Source organism: Sapajus apella, unplaced genomic scaffold (genome assembly GCF_009761245.1).
Source record: "Sapajus apella isolate SASKATOON/1434 unplaced genomic scaffold, GSC_monkey_1.0 scaffold88, whole genome shotgun sequence".
In the NCBI taxonomy this organism is placed as follows: domain Eukaryota; kingdom Metazoa; phylum Chordata; class Mammalia; order Primates; family Cebidae; genus Sapajus; species Sapajus apella.
The window spans coordinates 4,142,860-4,160,086 of NW_022437028.1; the positions used below are offsets into that span (position 1 = coordinate 4,142,860).

Sequence of the window (17,227 nt, forward strand, 5' to 3'; positions counted from 1 at the left end):
CTGAGTAGCTGGGATTACAGGCACGCGCCACCATGCCCAGCTATTTTTTTGTATTTTTAGTAGAGACGGGGTTTCACCATGTTGACCAGGATGGTCTCGATCTCTTGACCTCGTGATCCACCCGCCTCGGCCTCCCAAAGTGCTGGGATTACAGGCGTGAGCCACCGCGCCCGGCCTACTTCTCCCCTTTTCTTAGTGAAACAATGAATCATTTAAATGATCATGTTTCTTCTTTGCTTTGCCTACTAGGGAGCTCAGAACCAAATTTGCAACCCTCTTCTAGCTACTGCACCGGACCTCGGAGGGTTTTTTAAAAAATCTTATTAGCTGACCTTTAGTTTCACTTTGTGCAGATTTCTCTATTAATATATATTTAAAACCCTACTGTATGATGTCACAGATTTGATCATATCAAGGAATGTACTATGTTTATTTATAGAGATGGGATCTTACTACGTTGCCCAGGCTGGAGTGCAGCAGCTACTCACAGGCATGATCACAACACACTGCAGCCTCAAACCGCAGCAACGCACCAGCCAGGTGTGGCAGTGGTCATGCCTATAATCCCAGCAGTGTGGGAGGCTGAGGTGGGAGGATCACTTGAGGACAGGAGTTTGAGGCCAGGCTGGGCATAAAAGCAAGACCCTGTCTCTACAAAAAAAATTCTTTTAATTAGCTGGTGTGATAGTATGCACCTGTAGTCCCAGTTACTACGGAGGCTGAGGCGGGAAGACTGCTTGAGCCAGGTGTTCGAGACTGCAGCAAACTATCACAGCACTCCAGCCCGGACAACAAAGTGAGACCCTGTGTCAAAAAAAAAAACAAAACCAAAACAAACAAAAAGCTAGCCATTAGCAGTATGGGGTTTTTTGGAGGAGTGATTAAAATGTTCAGAAATTAGGCTGGGCACAGTGGCTCATGCCTGTAATCCCAGCACTTTGGGAGGCCGAAGCGGGCAGATCACCTGAGGTGGGGAGTTCAAGACCAGCCTGACCAACACGGAGAAACCCCAACTCTGCTGAAAATACAAAATTAGCTGGGCATGGTGGTGCATGCCTGTAATTCCAGCTACTCGGGAGACTGAGGCAGGAGAATCGCTTGAATCCGGGAGGTAGAGGCTGCAGTGAGCTGAGATTGCACTGTTGCACTCCAGCCTGGGCTACAAGTGTGAAACTCCATCTCAAAAAAAAAAAATGCTGTGAAATTAGACAGTGGTAACAGCTGCTCAGCATTGTGAATATGTTAATACTAAAATCCACTAAGTTATAAACTTTAAAATGGTGAATTATGGTATGTGAATAATAGCTCTATTTTTTAAACTGGCTGTCAGTCAGTCATTGTGGAACATGAGTGATAGGTAGAAAGAGATTAGTTCCACAACTGATATGGTTTGGGTCTGTGTCCCCACCCAAATCTCATGTTGAAATGTGAACCCTGATGGTGGAGGTGGGGACTGGGGGGAGGTAACTGGATCACGGGGACGGTTTCTCATGGGTCCACATCACCCACTTTGGTCCTCCTGAGATCTGGCCATTAAAAAGTGTGTGGCGTTGGCCTTGCCTATGGAATAGTCATTCTTTATTCCTTTACTTGTTCTTTTGTTTTTTTCTAAAACAGAGTCTCACTCTGTTGCCAGGCTAGAGTGCAGTGATGCGTGCTCGGCTCACTATAACTTCTAACTCCCTGGTCCAAGCGATTCTCCTGCCTCAGCCTCCCGAGTAGCTGGGACTACAGGCCCGTGCCACCACACCCAGCTAATTTTTGTATTTTAGTAGAGATGGGGTTTCACCATGTTGGCCAGGATGGTCTTGATCTCCTGAACTTGTGATCCACCGGCCTCAGCCTCCCAAAGTGCTGGGATTACAGGCGTAAGCCACCGCACCTAGCCTGCTTTTTTTTTTTGAGATAAACTCTTACTTTGTCCCCCAGGTGGAGTGCAGTGGCACGATCTCAGTTCACTGCAACCTCCAAGTGATTCAATTCTCATGCCTCAGCCTCCTGAGTAGCTGGGATTACAGGCATGCGCCACCAGGCCTGACTAATTTTGTATTTTTAGTAGAGATGGGGTTTTGCCATATTTCCCAGGCTGGTCTTGAACTCCTGACCTCAAGCGATCCGCCTGTCTTGGCCTCCCAAAGTGCTGGGATTACAGGTGTGAGCCATCGCACCCGGCCGTTGATGCTTTAATGTTTCCCAATCTCCCAGCACCACCCCGTCGGCGACCACATACCTGTGTGGAGTCAGTGACAGAGGACAGCTGCAGGTACTCAGAGTTTCCCCAGCCAAAAAGACCACCGTCGGCACTCACAGCCAGGCAGCAGTCACCGTAGGTGGCAACCTGGAGAATGTTCACTCCCGCCAGGTCTCCACCCAGCTTGGTGGGCGTGCTGGTGATATTGTAGTGACCCAGACCTAACGCATTGGAAAATACGGATTTTTAATTATTCACTCTTTTAACAGACACATACACTGACTTACTACAGGCCAAGGGCAGTTTTAAGCACTTAACACATATGAGCTCAGAAACCCTAATTTGGGCTGGGTACGGTAGCTCTGCCTGTAATCCCAGCACTTTGAAAGGCTGAGGTGGGCAGATCACCTGAGGTCAGGAGTTCAAGATCAGCCTGGTCAACATGGTAAAATCCTGTCTCTACTAAAAAAGAAAAAAAAAAAAAAAAAATTACAAAAATTATCAGGGCATGGTTTGCACATGCCTGTAACCCCAGCTACTCAGGAGGATGAGGCACAAGAATCACTTGAACCTGGGAGGTGGAGCTTCCAGTTAAGCTGAGATCACACCACTGCACTCCAGCCTGGGCAAGAGCGAGGCTCTGTTTCAAAAAAAAAGAAAGAAACCCTAATCTGTTTATTTCCATGCTCATATGCCCTCTTTTTTTTTTTTTCTTGGAAACAGAGTCTCACTCTGTTGCCCAGGCTGCAGTGCAGTGGTTCGATCTTGGCTCACTGCAACCTCCACCTCCTGGATTCAAGCAATTCCTTTTTTTTTTTTTTTTTTTTTTTTTTTGAGACGGAGTTTCACTCTTGTTGCCCAGGCTGGAGTGCAGTGGTGTGATGTTGGCTCACCACAACCTCCGCCTTCCAGGTTCAAGCAATTCTCCTGCCTCAAGCAATTCTCCTGCCTCAGTCTCCCGAGTAGCTGGGATTAAAGGCATGCACCACCACCATACCCGGCTAAATTTGTATTTTTAGTAGAGGATGGGTTTCTCCATGTTGGCCAGGCTGGTCTCGAACTCCTGACCTCAGGTGATCCGCCCACCTCAGCCTCCCAAAGTGCCGAGGTTACAGGCTCGAACCACTCCGCCCAGCCATTTTAAATGATTTAAACAAGCTTATAAAGTCACACCTATGCTACTATTACAATGTAAACGAGGTATACGTACACACACAAGAACTGGAAGACAACCCAAGACAATGAACAGGGATGGTATCATATGGTGCTCAGATCAGAGAAAACTGATACAAGATCGAAGCTGTACACAAAGACCTTTCTTGGGTGCAAAGATGAAATACACGGTGGAGAATGTGTACACCTCACTCCTCTTTCTCTTAAATGCACTAGCTCCTTTTTTAATGGGGCATGTGTTTCTTCTTCAACAGGCCTGGCTAAGCTCAGTGGTTCACGCCTGTAATCCCAGTGCTTTGGGAGGCTGAGGCGGGAGCATCACTTGAGCCCAGGAGTTCAAGACCAGCCTAGGCAACATAGCAAGACCCTCTCTCGCTAAAAAAAAAAAAAAAGTTTTAAAAATTAGCCAGGTGTGGTATCACACACCTCCCAGCTACGTGGGAGGCTGAGGCAAGAGGATCACTTGGGCCCAGGAGTTCAAGGTTGCAGGGAACTATGATTGCACCACTGCATTCCAGTCTTGGCAACAGAGCAAGACCCTGTCTCTAAAAATAAATACAATTTTTAAAACTTTTTTTTTTTTTTGAGACGGAGTCTTGCTCTGTCTCCAGGCTACAGTGCAGTGGCATGCTCTCAGCTCACTGCAATCTCTGCCTCCCAGGTTCAAGCAATTCTCCTGCCTCAGCTCCTCTCGAGTAACTGGGATTACAGGTGCCAACCACCGCACCTAGCTAATTTTTGGTATTTTTAGTAGAGACAGGGTTTCACCACATTGGCCAGGCTGACCTTGAACTCCTGACCTTGTGATATACCTGCCTCTGGCTCCTAAAGTGCTGGGATTACAGGCATGAGCCACTGCGCCGGCTTAAAAACTTTTTTTAAAGACTCAAACAGCTTGTTCTTGTTTCTGAAAGACTCAGAACTCCTCTGCTGAGTGGCCAAAGATGCCCCAACGCTTTCTCAGTTCATTGCTATAGGAGCCAGGGGTGAGGGGAATGGAAGGGATGCAAAACAATAGGATTCTCCTGCCTGGAGTCCCAGCACACCAGGAGGCCACAGCAGGCAGACTGCCTGAGGTCAGGAGTTCAAGACCGGCTGGGCAACATGGCAAAACCCTGTGATACAAAGAATTAGCTGGGGGTGGTGGCTCACACCTGTTGTCCCAGCTACTCTGGAGGCTGCGGTGGGAGATCACCTATGCCTGGGAGTTTGAGGCTGCAGTGAGCCATGATCACTCTACTTGGGCAATGGCACCGGAGACTCTGTCTCAAAAAAGAACAGTATTCCCCAGAAAGAGTTAAGAGGTAAGAGCTGAATTAAGGAAGGAGGGTTTTAGCCCATAAAGGCTGTAGAGCTCATAGCTCCACATGACACAGGCTGAGAGCTTTCACAACCCCAGTGCAGGGAAAGACGCTACCTGTTTGCCCATCAGCGCCCCATCCACAAGAATAGACTTCTCCTTTATCCGTCAGGAACAGACTATGATCCTGACCACAGGCCACCTAGCAGACAAACAGAGGTAAGGGGGATGAGAAGAAATGCTGAGAACCCTGTTGTCCTCTTCCAAAGAGCCGAAGGACCAGCACCATGGCATACCGCTCCTGGGCACCCGGAGCACGGTCCAGGCAGGCTGCTCCATGCTCTTCTTCCTTCTCAATCCACCAATCTCTCACTGCACTGAAACAGCTCGTGTTAAAGTAAAATGCGGCTCTCCAAAGGAGCAAATCCAAGAGCTCTGCCGTCCATCCCATGCCATCTCCAGAGAACCACCCCTCGTCCATAACGTTCTCCTCTCAGCCCTCTCTTCTACTCTCTCACAGCTTCCAGCCTTGCTCAGGCACTCAGCCCCTTCTGTGTTGGCAGCTCTCTCCAGGGTCTGTCTCCTGCCCTCTTCTCTCCTCACGCCTCAGGCCACCCTGGGAGATGGCACCCATTCCCACCATTTAACAGTTGCCTCTGCACTGTGATCTCTGGTCTCCACAACTCTACTTAGTTCCAGACTCATTTTTCTAACTGCCTAATAAAAAGCACCATTTATTGAACAATGTTTATGCCAGACACTGTGCTAAGTCAATAACCAAAACCACCTAGTGAGAAACTGAATCTCAGCCAGGTGCAGTGACGTACTCCTGTAATCCAGCATTTTGGGAGGCTGAGGTGTGAGGATCACCTGAGGCCAGGAGTTTGAGACCAGCCTGGCCAATCTGGTGAAACCCCATCTCTACTAAAAATACAAAAATTAGCCGGTGTTGTGGTGCACACCTGTAATCCCAGCTACTCGGGAGTCTGAGGCAGGAGAATCACTTGAACCCAGGAGGTAGAGGCTGCAGTGAGCCAAGATCATGCCACTGCATTAAAAAAAAAAAATCAGAGATATCTGCTAACTTGCACAAAGTTACTCAATCTAATAGGTGAAGGAAACCAGGCACGGTGGCCACACCCGTAATCCCAACCCTTTGGGAGGCCAAGGCTGGAGGATGACTTGAGGCCAAGAGTTTGAGACCAGCCTGGCCAACACAGTGAGAACCTGTGTCTTTAAAAAAAATAGCCAAGGATGGTGATGCATGCCTGTAGACCCAGCTACTCAGCGGGCTGAGGCGAGAGGATCACTTGAGCCCAAGAACTCAAGGCTGCAGTGAGCTATGATCGCGCCACTGTATACCACCACAGGCAACAGAGTGAGACCCTGCCTCTAAAAAATTTTAAAATAAAACCAAAAAGCCAGCCATATCATAGGGTAATTAGTGCCATGGTGTTCTAGGCTGGCTGTATTTTGCTCTCCATTTTATTCTCATCCCCGGAATGGTGCCTGGCTCCTGGTAGGTGCCTATAATAAATACTGAAATGCACACATGCATGAATACGGCAAGTGCTGTGAACCTTTTGCCTCAGCCTCCCCACATGCTGAGATTACAGGCATGAGCCACCGCATCTGACCTCAGTTAGCTTTCACCTTGTTCACCCACTGGAGTATCATCTCCAAAAATCCTTTTTTTTTTTTTTTTTGACAGAGTCTTGCTCTGTCATCCAGGCTGGAGTGCAGTGATGCTATCTCAGCTCATTGCAGCCTACATCGCCCAGGTTCAAGCAATTCTTGTGCGTCGGCCTCCTGAGTAGCTGAGATTACAGGCATGTGCCACTGCACCCGGCTAATTTTTGTATTTTTAGTAGAAATGGAATTTCACCATGTTGGCCAGGCTGGTCTGGAACTCCTGACTTTAGGTGATCCACCCGCCTCAGCCTCCCAAAGTGCTGTGATTACAGGGATGAGCCCCCACACTTGGCTCCAAAATCTTATTAAACTTTGTATCCCTAGAATCTAGCATAAATCCTGGCCTATAGTAAGCAGGCTATAATTTCTACTAAAATAATTTATTGATTCAGAAAATTTGCCATCACCTTACCCAAATCTCGACTTTTCCAAAGCACCCCTAGGAACAGAACCAGCAGCTCTCGGCCCCTCTCTCTTACCTGGACCACCTGTCCGTCGAAGTCCTGCATTCTGTGGACTCTGTGACTTTCACTACAGCCAGGGAAAAATGGGAAGAAGCAAGAGATGTGGTCGTGACAAGCAACCGGGCAGCGCTTTCCCTGTCACCCCTAACTGATGGTCCATCCACCCCGACACAGTAACTGGTAGGGGAACTCTCAAGGTCAAATTTGAGGCTGAGTTAGGCCTGGCCATGAAGGTAAAACAAAACAAAACAAAATCCCAGGTAATCTTAACCCGCAGCAGAAGGGGAGAGTGGTGTTAAGGCCCTCCAACATCACACAAGGAACAAGACGGAAACGTTTTAAACACTAAAATGAACAGAACTAGCTGGGCGTGCGCAGCGGCTCACACCTGTAATCCCACCACTTTTGGAGGCCAAGGGGGGGCCGATCACTTGAGGTCAGGAGTTCGAGACCAGCCTGACCAACATGATGAAACCCCATCTCTACTAAAAATACAAACATTAGCTTGATGTGGTGGCACGCGCCAGTAGTCCCAGCTACTCGGGAGGTTGAGATATGAGAATCACTTGAACCCGGGAGGCGGAGGTTGCGATGAGCCTAAATCTTACCACTGCACTCCAGACTGCGTGACAGAGCAAGACTCCATCTCAAAAAAACAAACATAAAATAAATAAAAAGTAAAATGAAAAAAACTGAAATAAAGGGGAATGCTTAAAAATCAATTTGGTAAAATCAAAACTTAAATTGTAAAAATTCAACCAAAGAAGGCCGTGCGCAATGGCTCATGCCTATAATCCCAGTACTGTGGGAGGCCGAGGCAGGCGGATCATGAGGTCAAGAGATCAAGACCATCCTGGCCAATGTGGTGAAACCCCATCCCTACTAAAAAATACAAAAATTAGCTAGGTGTGGTGGCATATCCCTGTAGTCCCAGCTACTCGGGAGGCTGAGGCAGGAGAATCGCTTGAATCTGGGAGGTGGAAGTTGCAATGAGTTGACATCGCGCCACTGCACTCCAGCCTGACAACAGTTTGAGACTCCATCTCAAAAAAAAAATTCATCCGAAGAAGTTCTACACATCAAAACCAATGGTCATGACCCCTTCTCTCCCACGAAGCTAATGCATGGCGCTCAACCTGAAACAGAAAGCATTCTCCCAGCTTTCCAGTGAGTCCTCACGGACCCCTCTCAGACGTGCCTCTGACTGCCCCACAGGTTTACCACAGTCATCTCCCTAGAAATGTTTAACACTTGTCTGGGCAGGGTGGCTCACGCCTATAATCCCAGCACTTTGGGAGGCTGAGGCAGGTGGATCATGAGGTTAGGAGTTCAAGACCAACCTGGCCAAGATGGTGAAACCCTATCTCTACTAAAAATACAAAAAAAAAAAAAAAAAAAATTAGCCGGACGTAGTGGCGGGTGCCTGTAACACCAACTACTTTAGAGGCTGAGGCAGGAGAATTGCTTGAATCCGGGAGGTGGAGTTTGCCGTGAGCTGAGATGTCACATGAGCTTGCTCTGCCTGGGTGACAGAGCAAGACTCCATCAAAAAAAAAAAAAAAAAAGAAAGAAAGAAATGTTTAACACTTAACTCAACATGGGGAAGGGTAGGCCTTTGGGGAACTCACCTGTAAATTTCATTTTCGACCACTTTTCTTCCACATTGCCCGTAAGAATTGTTTCCCATGCTGAAGACTAAAAATAAAACCACCAATTAAATCAGTTCTGCAGGTTTGTGGGATCCTAGGATGTCAGGACTGGAAGGGGTCTCGAGGGTGGTCCCATCCTGGTGAGCTCACCCCCACTCCAACTGCCCCTGGGTTTCCTTCTCCAACATTCTCAGGCTCTACAGAAACTCCCATGGGGTGTGTGGGGAGCCAGACCCGCCTTTCCCTCCTGGCCCTGGATCTACCTCTTGGGAATTCCACCTTATGAGGTTAGAGCCTGTCACCAGGCTGCCCTGAACACCACTCCCCTCTAGAAAGAGCTCCTAAACACCACCTCCGCCCTTTCCTGCAAAGTACACTCAGCCAGAAAACGAAATTAAAGGCTAGGCACAGTGGTTCACGACTGTAATCCCAGCACTTTGGGAAGGCCAAGGCAGGTGGATCACTCAAGGTCAGGAGTTCAAGGCCAGCCTGGCCAACATGGTGAAACCCAGTCTCTACTAAAAATACAAAAATTAGCAGAGCACGGTGATGGGCACCTATAGTCCCAGCTGCTCGGGAGACTGAGGCAAGAGAATCACTTGAACCCAAGAGGTAGAGGCCGCAGTGAGCCAGGATCATGCCACTGCACTCTAGCCTGGGTGACAGAGCAAGACTCCATCTCAGATTAAAAAAAAAAAAAAAGAGAGACCGGGCATGGTGGCTCATGCCTGTAATCCCAGCACTTTGGGAGGCCAAGGCGGGCAGATCACAAGGTCAGGAGTTCAAGACCAGCCTGGCCAATACTGTGAAACTCTGTCTCTACTAAAAATACAAAAATTAGCCAAGTGTGGTGGCAGATGCCTGTAATCCCAGCTACTCAGGAGGCTGAGGCAGGAGAATCACTTGAACCCAGGAGGTGGAGGTTGCAGTGAGCCAAGATTGCGCTACTGCACTCCAGCCTGGGCAACAAGAGTGAGACTCCATCTCAAAAAAAAGAAAAAGAAAAAGCCACCTCACCACACCACCCAGCTCAGTGACTTCGCAGCAAACGGAGGAGGAGGCCTTCCTTGATCAGGCTGCCTTGTGTGGTTACATTTAGAAATACATGCAATTTTCTAAGACCCAGAGAGCTGAGCACATCAGAATCAACATGTGTCCTGCTGCTTTGAGCAATCCTACTGATCTGCTCAGGAAATGCCGCGTTTCACTCATTAGATGTGGCTCCACTGAGCAAGCCACTCAGGCCCGACCTGAGGCTCCGTTTCACAATGAAATGGTCCCCCCAACTCCTCCATTACCCTTCAACAGACGTCAACTCACCTCCTTCCCTGTCTGTCAAGACAAGAGAGTGGGCTCGGCCACATGCGACCTGCAGCACTCGTGTCTCCTGAGGCCTGTCCAGAGGCAGGGGGACAGGTGAGGGCTCCAAAACATACTCGTAGCCCCTCGCTGGACAAAACACAGAACACCGATTGAGAGGCATGGCATTTCTAACACTGGAAATCAGACAGTGCAACTCCACACTACTGCATTAGAAAACAGAGTCGGAGATAGGAAAGACGCATCGAGACAGGTAAGTTAGGGGCAGAGCGAGAGCCAGGAGTCCAACTCCCAGCCCATGGCACGGACTGCCTCTATGACACAAGGCAGGTTACTGAAAAGCATACTTCGTCTTCTTATTAAAGAAATCTTGGCCGAGTGCAGTGGCTCCTGCAATCCCAGCACTTCAGGAGGCTGAGGTGGGTGGATTGCTTGAGGCTAGTAGTTCGAGACCAGCCTGGCCAACATGGTGAAATCCCATTTCTACTAAAAATACAAGATTAGCCGGACGTGATGGCGGGTGCCTATAGTCCCAGCAACTCAGAAGGCTGAGGCAGGAGAATCGCTTTAACCCGGGAGGCGGAGGTTGCAGTGAGCTAATATCGCATCACTGCACTCCAGCCTGAGAGACAGAGCAAGACACCATTCCAAAAAAAAAAAATACAAAAATCAGCTGAGCATGACAGTGTATACCTACGGTCCCAGCTACCAGGGAGGCTGAGGTAAGACGATCACTTCAGCCGGGGGGATGAGGCTGTAGTGAGCCGTGATCATGCCACTGCACTCTAGCATGGGTGACAGAGCAAGCCCCTGTCCCCCTAAAAAAACTGAAAAATTAAACTGTTGGAATTTGCAATTTGCTTCAAATGTACGAAGGGAAAAGGTGGGAAAAATGAAGAAAACAAGACTAGCATGAGCCTATGGCGGCTGACGCTGGCAATGCTACACTGCACTACTCTGTCCACTTCTGTACATCTAAGACTATTCTGAATAAAAGATATAAAAAATGTAATGTCGCATCTTATAGCAAATAAAGACTTCAGGACTGACTTTGGGAGGCCAAGGCAGGTGGATCACCTGATGCCAGGAGTTAACATTTCACCATGTTAGCCAGTCGAAACCAACCTGGCTAACGTGGTGAAATCCCCATCTCTAATAAAAATCCAAAAATTAGCCGGGCGTGATGACACGTGCCTGTAGTCCCAGCTACTCAGGAAGATGAGGCAGGAGAATCGCTTGAACCCAGGAGGCGGAGGTTGCAGTGAGCCGAGATCATGCTACTGCACTCCAGCCTGGGTAAGAGTGAGACTCCATCTAAAAAAAAAAAAAAAAAAGACATCAGATATAAAATAAATGAAAAAAAAAAAAATGCTATGATTAAAATATAAATATCTGATATAAAATATCTGATATAAAATAAATGAAAAAAGAAAATATATGCTATGATTAAAATATTATAAAAATGTATTTGCAACCAGGCCCGGTGGCTCATGCCTGTAATCCCAGCACTTTGAGAGGCCGATGCACGCAGATCATGAGGTCAGGAGTTTGAGACCAGCCTGGCCAACATGGGGAAAACCCATCTCCACTAAAAATACAAAAAACGAGCTGGGCATGGTGGCATGCACTTGTAATCCCAGCTACTCAGGTGGCTGAGGCAGGAGAATCGCTTGAACCCAGGAGGCAGAGGTTGTGGTTGAGCCGAGATCACGCCACTGCACTCCAGCCTGGGTGACAGAGCAAGACTCCATCTCAAAAAAAAAAAAAAAAAAAATTACATATTCCTGTGAACAAGGAAACAGGAAAAAATAAAAATGGTTTGTCAAGTATGTATTTCTGGGTATGTCCTCCTTATTTTGGGAACTCTTTCTTTCTCCTTTTTTTTTTTTTTTTTTTTGAGACGGAGTTTCGCTCTTGTTACCCAGGCTGGAGTACAATGGCGCGATCTCGGCTCACCACAACCTCCGCCTCCTGAGTTCAGGCAACTCTCCTGCCTCAGCCTCCTGAGTAGCTGGGATTACAGGCATGCACCACCATGCCCAGCTAATTTTTTTCTATTTTTAGTAGAGACGGGGTTTCACCATGTTGACCAGGATGGTCTCGATCTCTTGACCTCGTGATCCACCTGCCTCGGCCTCCCAAAGTGCTGGGATTACAGGCTTGAGCCACCGCGTCCGGCCTCTTTCTCCTTTTTTTTTTAAGAGACATGGTCTTGCTCTGTTGCCCAGGCTGGAATACAGTGATGAAATTATCACTCACTGCAGCCTCAAGCTCATGGGCTAAAGCAATCCTCCTACCTCAGCCTCCTGAGTAACAGGGGTTACAGATGCATACCACCATGCTCAGCTAATTCTTTTTCATTTTCAGAAACAGGGTCTCGCTATGTTGACCAGGCTGGTCTGGAACTCCAGGCCTCAGGCAATCCCTCCCACCTCAGCCTTCCAAAGTGCTGGGATTACAGGTGTAAGTCACTTGTGTCTGGCCTAGGAAATATTCCTTACTGTTCTCATAGTAATTTTTAGCTAATGTCTATTTTTCTGTTTGTTTGAGACAGAGTCTCACTCTTGTCACCCAGGCTGGAATGCAGTGGCATGATCTTGGTTTACTGCAACCTCCACCTCCCGTGTTCAAGAGTTTCTCATGCCTCAGCCTCTGAAGTAGCCGGAACTATACAGGTGCATACCACCACGCCAGTTAATTTTTTTCTATTTAGTAAAGACGGGTTTTCGCCATGCTGGTGAAAAAATTTTTAGTAGAGTGGTGGCGGGCGCCTGTCATCCCAGCTACTCGGGAGGCTGAGGCAGGAGAATCGCTTGAACCTGGGAGGGGAGGCTGCAGTGAGCCAAGATCGTCCCACTGCACTCCAGCCTGGGCCACACAGTGAGACTCCATTTCAAAAAAAAACAACAAAGGGAGCTTTCTCAAACCAATCCTAGCAGAGGGGAACAGGTGCGCATGCTCACTCTTATCTTTCCGGCTCCTATGAAATCCAAGCTGAGAATCTTTGTTGAGTCCCATCCCCCAAACTTTCGTAACATCCGTGGTCTTAGAGGACAGCAGTGTGAATCCATAGCCACAAGCAGCGGACGAAATCTGAAAAACAGTTCCCACAAAGCATAAACTGATTTGGAATGTCAAGTTTTTTGGTAGTAAATGACAGGTTATTTATCAAATCCAAGAACACGTACTATTTTGGGGGTTTGGTTTCTGTTTTCGAGATAGTCTCACTCTGTCACCCAGGCGGGAGTGCAGTGGTACAGTCTCAGCTCACTGCAATCTCCATTCCCCAGGTTCAAGCGATTCTCATGCCTCAGCCTCCCGAGTAGCTGGGACTACAGGTATGTGCGCCAAATCTGGCTAATTGTTGTATTTTTAGTAGAGACGGGGTTTCACCATGTTGGCCAGGCTGGTCTCAAACTCCTGGCCTCAAGTGATCTGCCCACCTTGGCCTCCCAAGGTGCTAGGATTCGGGCATAAGCCACTGCACCTGGCCCAAGAACACATATTATCAATACAGCACTTAGCATTTATTGAGCATTTACTATATGTTTGATAAGTATTATCTCATTTAATCTTTATAATCACTCTATGAAGGGTGATTTATAGACCATAAATCTAGTGGTAAATGCCAGTTTACCACTAGGTATTACCATCCCCCTTCACCAACACCAAGACACCAACTACCAGCCAGGTGCAGCCTACACACCATCTACCAGCCTATAATCCTAGCACTTTGGGAGGCTGAGGTGGGCAGATCACTTGAGGTCAGGAGTTCAAGACTCACTTAGTCAACATGCCAGGCAAGGTGGTGGGCACCTGGAATCCCAGCTACACGGGAGGCTGAGGCAGGAGAATCGCTCGAACCCAGGAGGTGGAGGTTACAGTGAGCAGAGATCGTGTCATTACACTCCAGCCTGGGCGACAGAGTGAGACTCCATCTCAAAAAACAAATAAATAAACCCTCTTTCCATACTACCCAGAGTGACCATATTCCCGGCTGCCCTGGGACAGTCCCAGTTTACACCAGATGTTCCAACATTCACTCTCAAATTGGATGACAAATTATATGGTCGCACGAACCATCCCCTACTATCTTGTGGCTGTTTACAGTTATCAGAGGCCTCTGTAGTGTCTCTCAGGGACCATGTGTAAGCCTAATGTAACCCTAACATGACCAGTGGTAAATCTGCATGAAAACGCCAGCCGGAAAACACCAGTTTACTGCTGATCATGAACAGATGCTAGGAACTCTTTCTTTCATTCCAACATTTCTTGAAGAAAACTAGCTAAATATTTCTTTGAAATTTGATTTGTTGACACCTTGTTTAGTCAAGTCATCCAATGGTGATATTTTCCCTTGTAATATTCATATGGAATATAATTTACATAAGCCTGCATCCTTGTGCTAGTCCAAAAGAACTGGCCAGGCGTGATGGCTCACGACTGTAATTCCAGCACTTTGAGAGGTGGGCAGTTCACAAGGTCAACAGATCAAGATCATCCTGATCAACATGGTGAAATCCTGTCTCTACGAAAAATACAAAAATTAGCTGGGCGTGGTGGTGTACACCTGTAGTCCCAACTACTCAGGAGGCTGAGGCAGAAGAATTGCTTGAACCCGGGGGGTGGAGGTTACAGTGAGCTGAGATTGCACCACTGCACTCCAGCCTGGCAACAGAGAGAGACTCTGTCTCGAAAAGAAAAAAACAAAAAACAACAAAAAAAAAAACTTCAGTTCTCTGGCCTCCTAGAGCCTCTGTACGTCTGGAAATGGCTCCAGTTCCACCAACACAATCCATGTGGGAGTCAGGAGACAGCCCCCAGCCACGCATTCAGTAACACAGAAAACAGGAAAGTCAGCAAGGCACTGTGGCTCATGCCTGTCATCCCAGCACTTTGGGAGGCCAAAGCATAAGAATCACTTGAGGCCATGAGTTCAAGACCAGCCTGGGCAACATGAGACCCCCATCTCTACAAAAAATTTAAAAATTAGCCAGGTGTGGTGGCATGCACCCACAGTCCCAGCTACTCAGGAGGCTGAGGTGGGAGGATCACTTGAGCCCAAGGGGCAGATGTTGCAGTGAACAGAGATCAAGCCACTGTACTCCAGCCTTGGTGACAGAGTGAGACCCTGTTTCAAAAAAAAAAAAAATTACTAGATGAGCTTTACAGCAGATTTGTGCAGGCAAAAGAAAGAATCAGAATCAGTGAACTTGAAAATAGGTCAACTGACATTAGCCAGTCTAAGAAACAGAAAGAAAAAAGGCCACGCGTGATGGCTCATACCTATAATTCCAGCACTTTGGGAGGCTGAGGCAGGAGGATCACCTGAGCCCAAGAGTTGGAGACCAGCCTGGGCAACATAGCAAGATCGGTCTCTATAAAAAAATTTAAAAATTAGCTCAGCATGCTGGTGCACACTTGTAGTCTCAGCTTCGTGGGAGGCTCGGGCGGAAGGATCCCTTGAGCCCAGGAGTCCAGGCTGCCACGAGCTACGATGGTACCACTGGAATCCAGCCTAGGAGACATAGTGAGACCCTGTCTCTAAAAAATAAATTAAAAAATAAAAATTCCCTTTCTAGGTTGTTCAACCACCCCAGCTGGCCCACATTTTCAAAGAATTTTTGAATTTTGTTTTCCTAACATCAGAACGTCGGCAGTCACACTGGCCTGAGTGTGAATCCCACTGCACATAAACTGCTACCAGATGCCTGGGTGAGGTGGCTCACGCCTGTAATCCCAGCACTTTGGGAGGCCGAGGCGGGTGGATCACGTGAGGTCAGGAGTTCGAGACCAGCCTGGCCAACATGGTGGATCCCCATCTCTACTAAAAATACAAAAAAATTAGCTGGGCGTGGCGGCAGGCGCCTGTAATCCCAACTACTCTGGAGGCTGAGGCAGGAGAATTGCGTGAATCCGAGAGGTGGAGGGTGCGGTGAGCAGAGATCGTACTACTGAACTCCAGCCTAGGCGACAGAGCAAAACTACGTTTTAAAAAAAGCAAACAACAAAAACATAAAAATTTTAAAAATTTTTAAAAAAAAAAACCCTGCTAGCAGCGGTGGGGCCTTGGGCCTCAACCTCTCTGGGTCTCTTCTTCCTCCCCTGTAACTGGGGTAAGAACTCTAGACTCACTGGGTGCCAAGCGAATGACACGAGCATTGCCACCCAATAAATGTTGACAGCTATCCCTAACGCTTCCCCTCGCAGGCTTGTAGACAGCTCGAGGGTCGTCCTCCCCGAAGTCTGGCCACCCAGAGGAACCAGAGCCGAACAAGCAGAGAGGGGCCGGGAGTGCGGAAGGCCGGGAGGAAGGAAGCCGCGGCCCATACCTTTTGGTCCAGCTCCAGGCGATAGGGCACGGGCTGGATCCTGCGGGGCGGCCGGGGGCCGGCACGGGGGCCGGGCCTGGAGCTGGGCACCACGAAGGTGGGCACGCCCAGCGCCCCTGAGAAGCTGAAGCCCCACACGAAGACACGATCGGCGCGAACAGCGCGCTCGCCCACGTACTGGAACACCGGCACCTCCGCCTCGGCTTCTGCCGCTTCGCGCCGGCTCCGCGAGCGTCTGGCCGCCGTCCAGTGCCCTCGCCCCGGCCCCGGCCCGCTCAGCCGCCGCACCAGCCGAGCCCCAGCCACCAAGGACACCAGCGCCATCCTCGGCTTCACGCCTCAGCGGCCGCTGGGCACCGCCATCTTGCGTGACCCTTGACACCACGCCTCGGCGGAAGAGGCCGTGGCCACGTTTACTCCTGGTTGGAGGCAAAGGCGCTGAGAGCCGCCCACGGCTCAGGAAGGTGGGGCGGGGCTTGGAGGGGCGGGGCAACGTTGAGGGGCGGGGTTAGAGGCGGGGCACGCAACCAAGATCATTGTCCCTTAGCAAAACTCTGTCCTGTTTTACTCCTTTGCAATTGCCCCGCGATATTTCTCACCTGGACTTGCTGCAGCTATCCCCGCTCCCATCTGCTCCTAGGCCATCCCAGGCCGTCCTCCAGCCACAGCGAGCTGGAGTAGGCGATTCCTGCTGCCTTGGGGCCATGTCCCCTCAAGCCATCACTCACCTTGAGACAGCTCACTGCAACCTCCCCTTTCCGGGTTCAAGTGATTCTCCTGCCTCAGCCTCCTGAGTAGCTGGGACCACAGGCATGTGCCACCACGCCTGGCTAATTTTTGTATTTTCAGTAGAGATGGGTTTTCACCATGTTGGCCAGGCTGGTCTTGAACTCCTGACCTCAAGTGATCCACCCACCTCTACCTCCATCAGAACGTCTGCAATCACGCTGGCCCGAGTGCGAATCCCACTGCGTATAAACTGCTACCAGCTGGCCAGGTGCGGTGGCTCACACTTGTAATCCTAGCACTTTGGGATGCTGAGGCAGGTGGACCACCTGAGGTCAGGAGTTTGAGACCAGCCTGGCCAACATGGTGAAACCCCATCT

General features: G+C 49.0%; 1 protein-coding gene across 1 annotated transcript in view; it reads right to left on the bottom strand.

The window, feature by feature from the left end:
* Positions 1–16,586, bottom strand: part of RCC1L (RCC1 like) — a 30,318-nt gene extending 13,732 nt beyond the window's left edge. Inside the window, exons 1-7 of the mRNA XM_032254911.1 lie at positions 16,122–16,586; positions 12,753–12,882; positions 9,790–9,918; positions 8,449–8,515; positions 6,836–6,887; positions 4,782–4,866; positions 2,231–2,412 (exon numbers count right to left, since the gene is read on the bottom strand). Coding sequence (XP_032110802.1) covers positions 2,231–2,412; positions 4,782–4,866; positions 6,836–6,887; positions 8,449–8,515; positions 9,790–9,918; positions 12,753–12,882; positions 16,122–16,445 — 969 coding nt within the window. The 5' untranslated portion in view covers positions 16,446–16,586. The remainder of the gene's footprint in view (positions 1–2,230; positions 2,413–4,781; positions 4,867–6,835; positions 6,888–8,448; positions 8,516–9,789; positions 9,919–12,752; positions 12,883–16,121) is intronic.
* Positions 16,587–17,227: the final 641 nt, after the last annotated feature.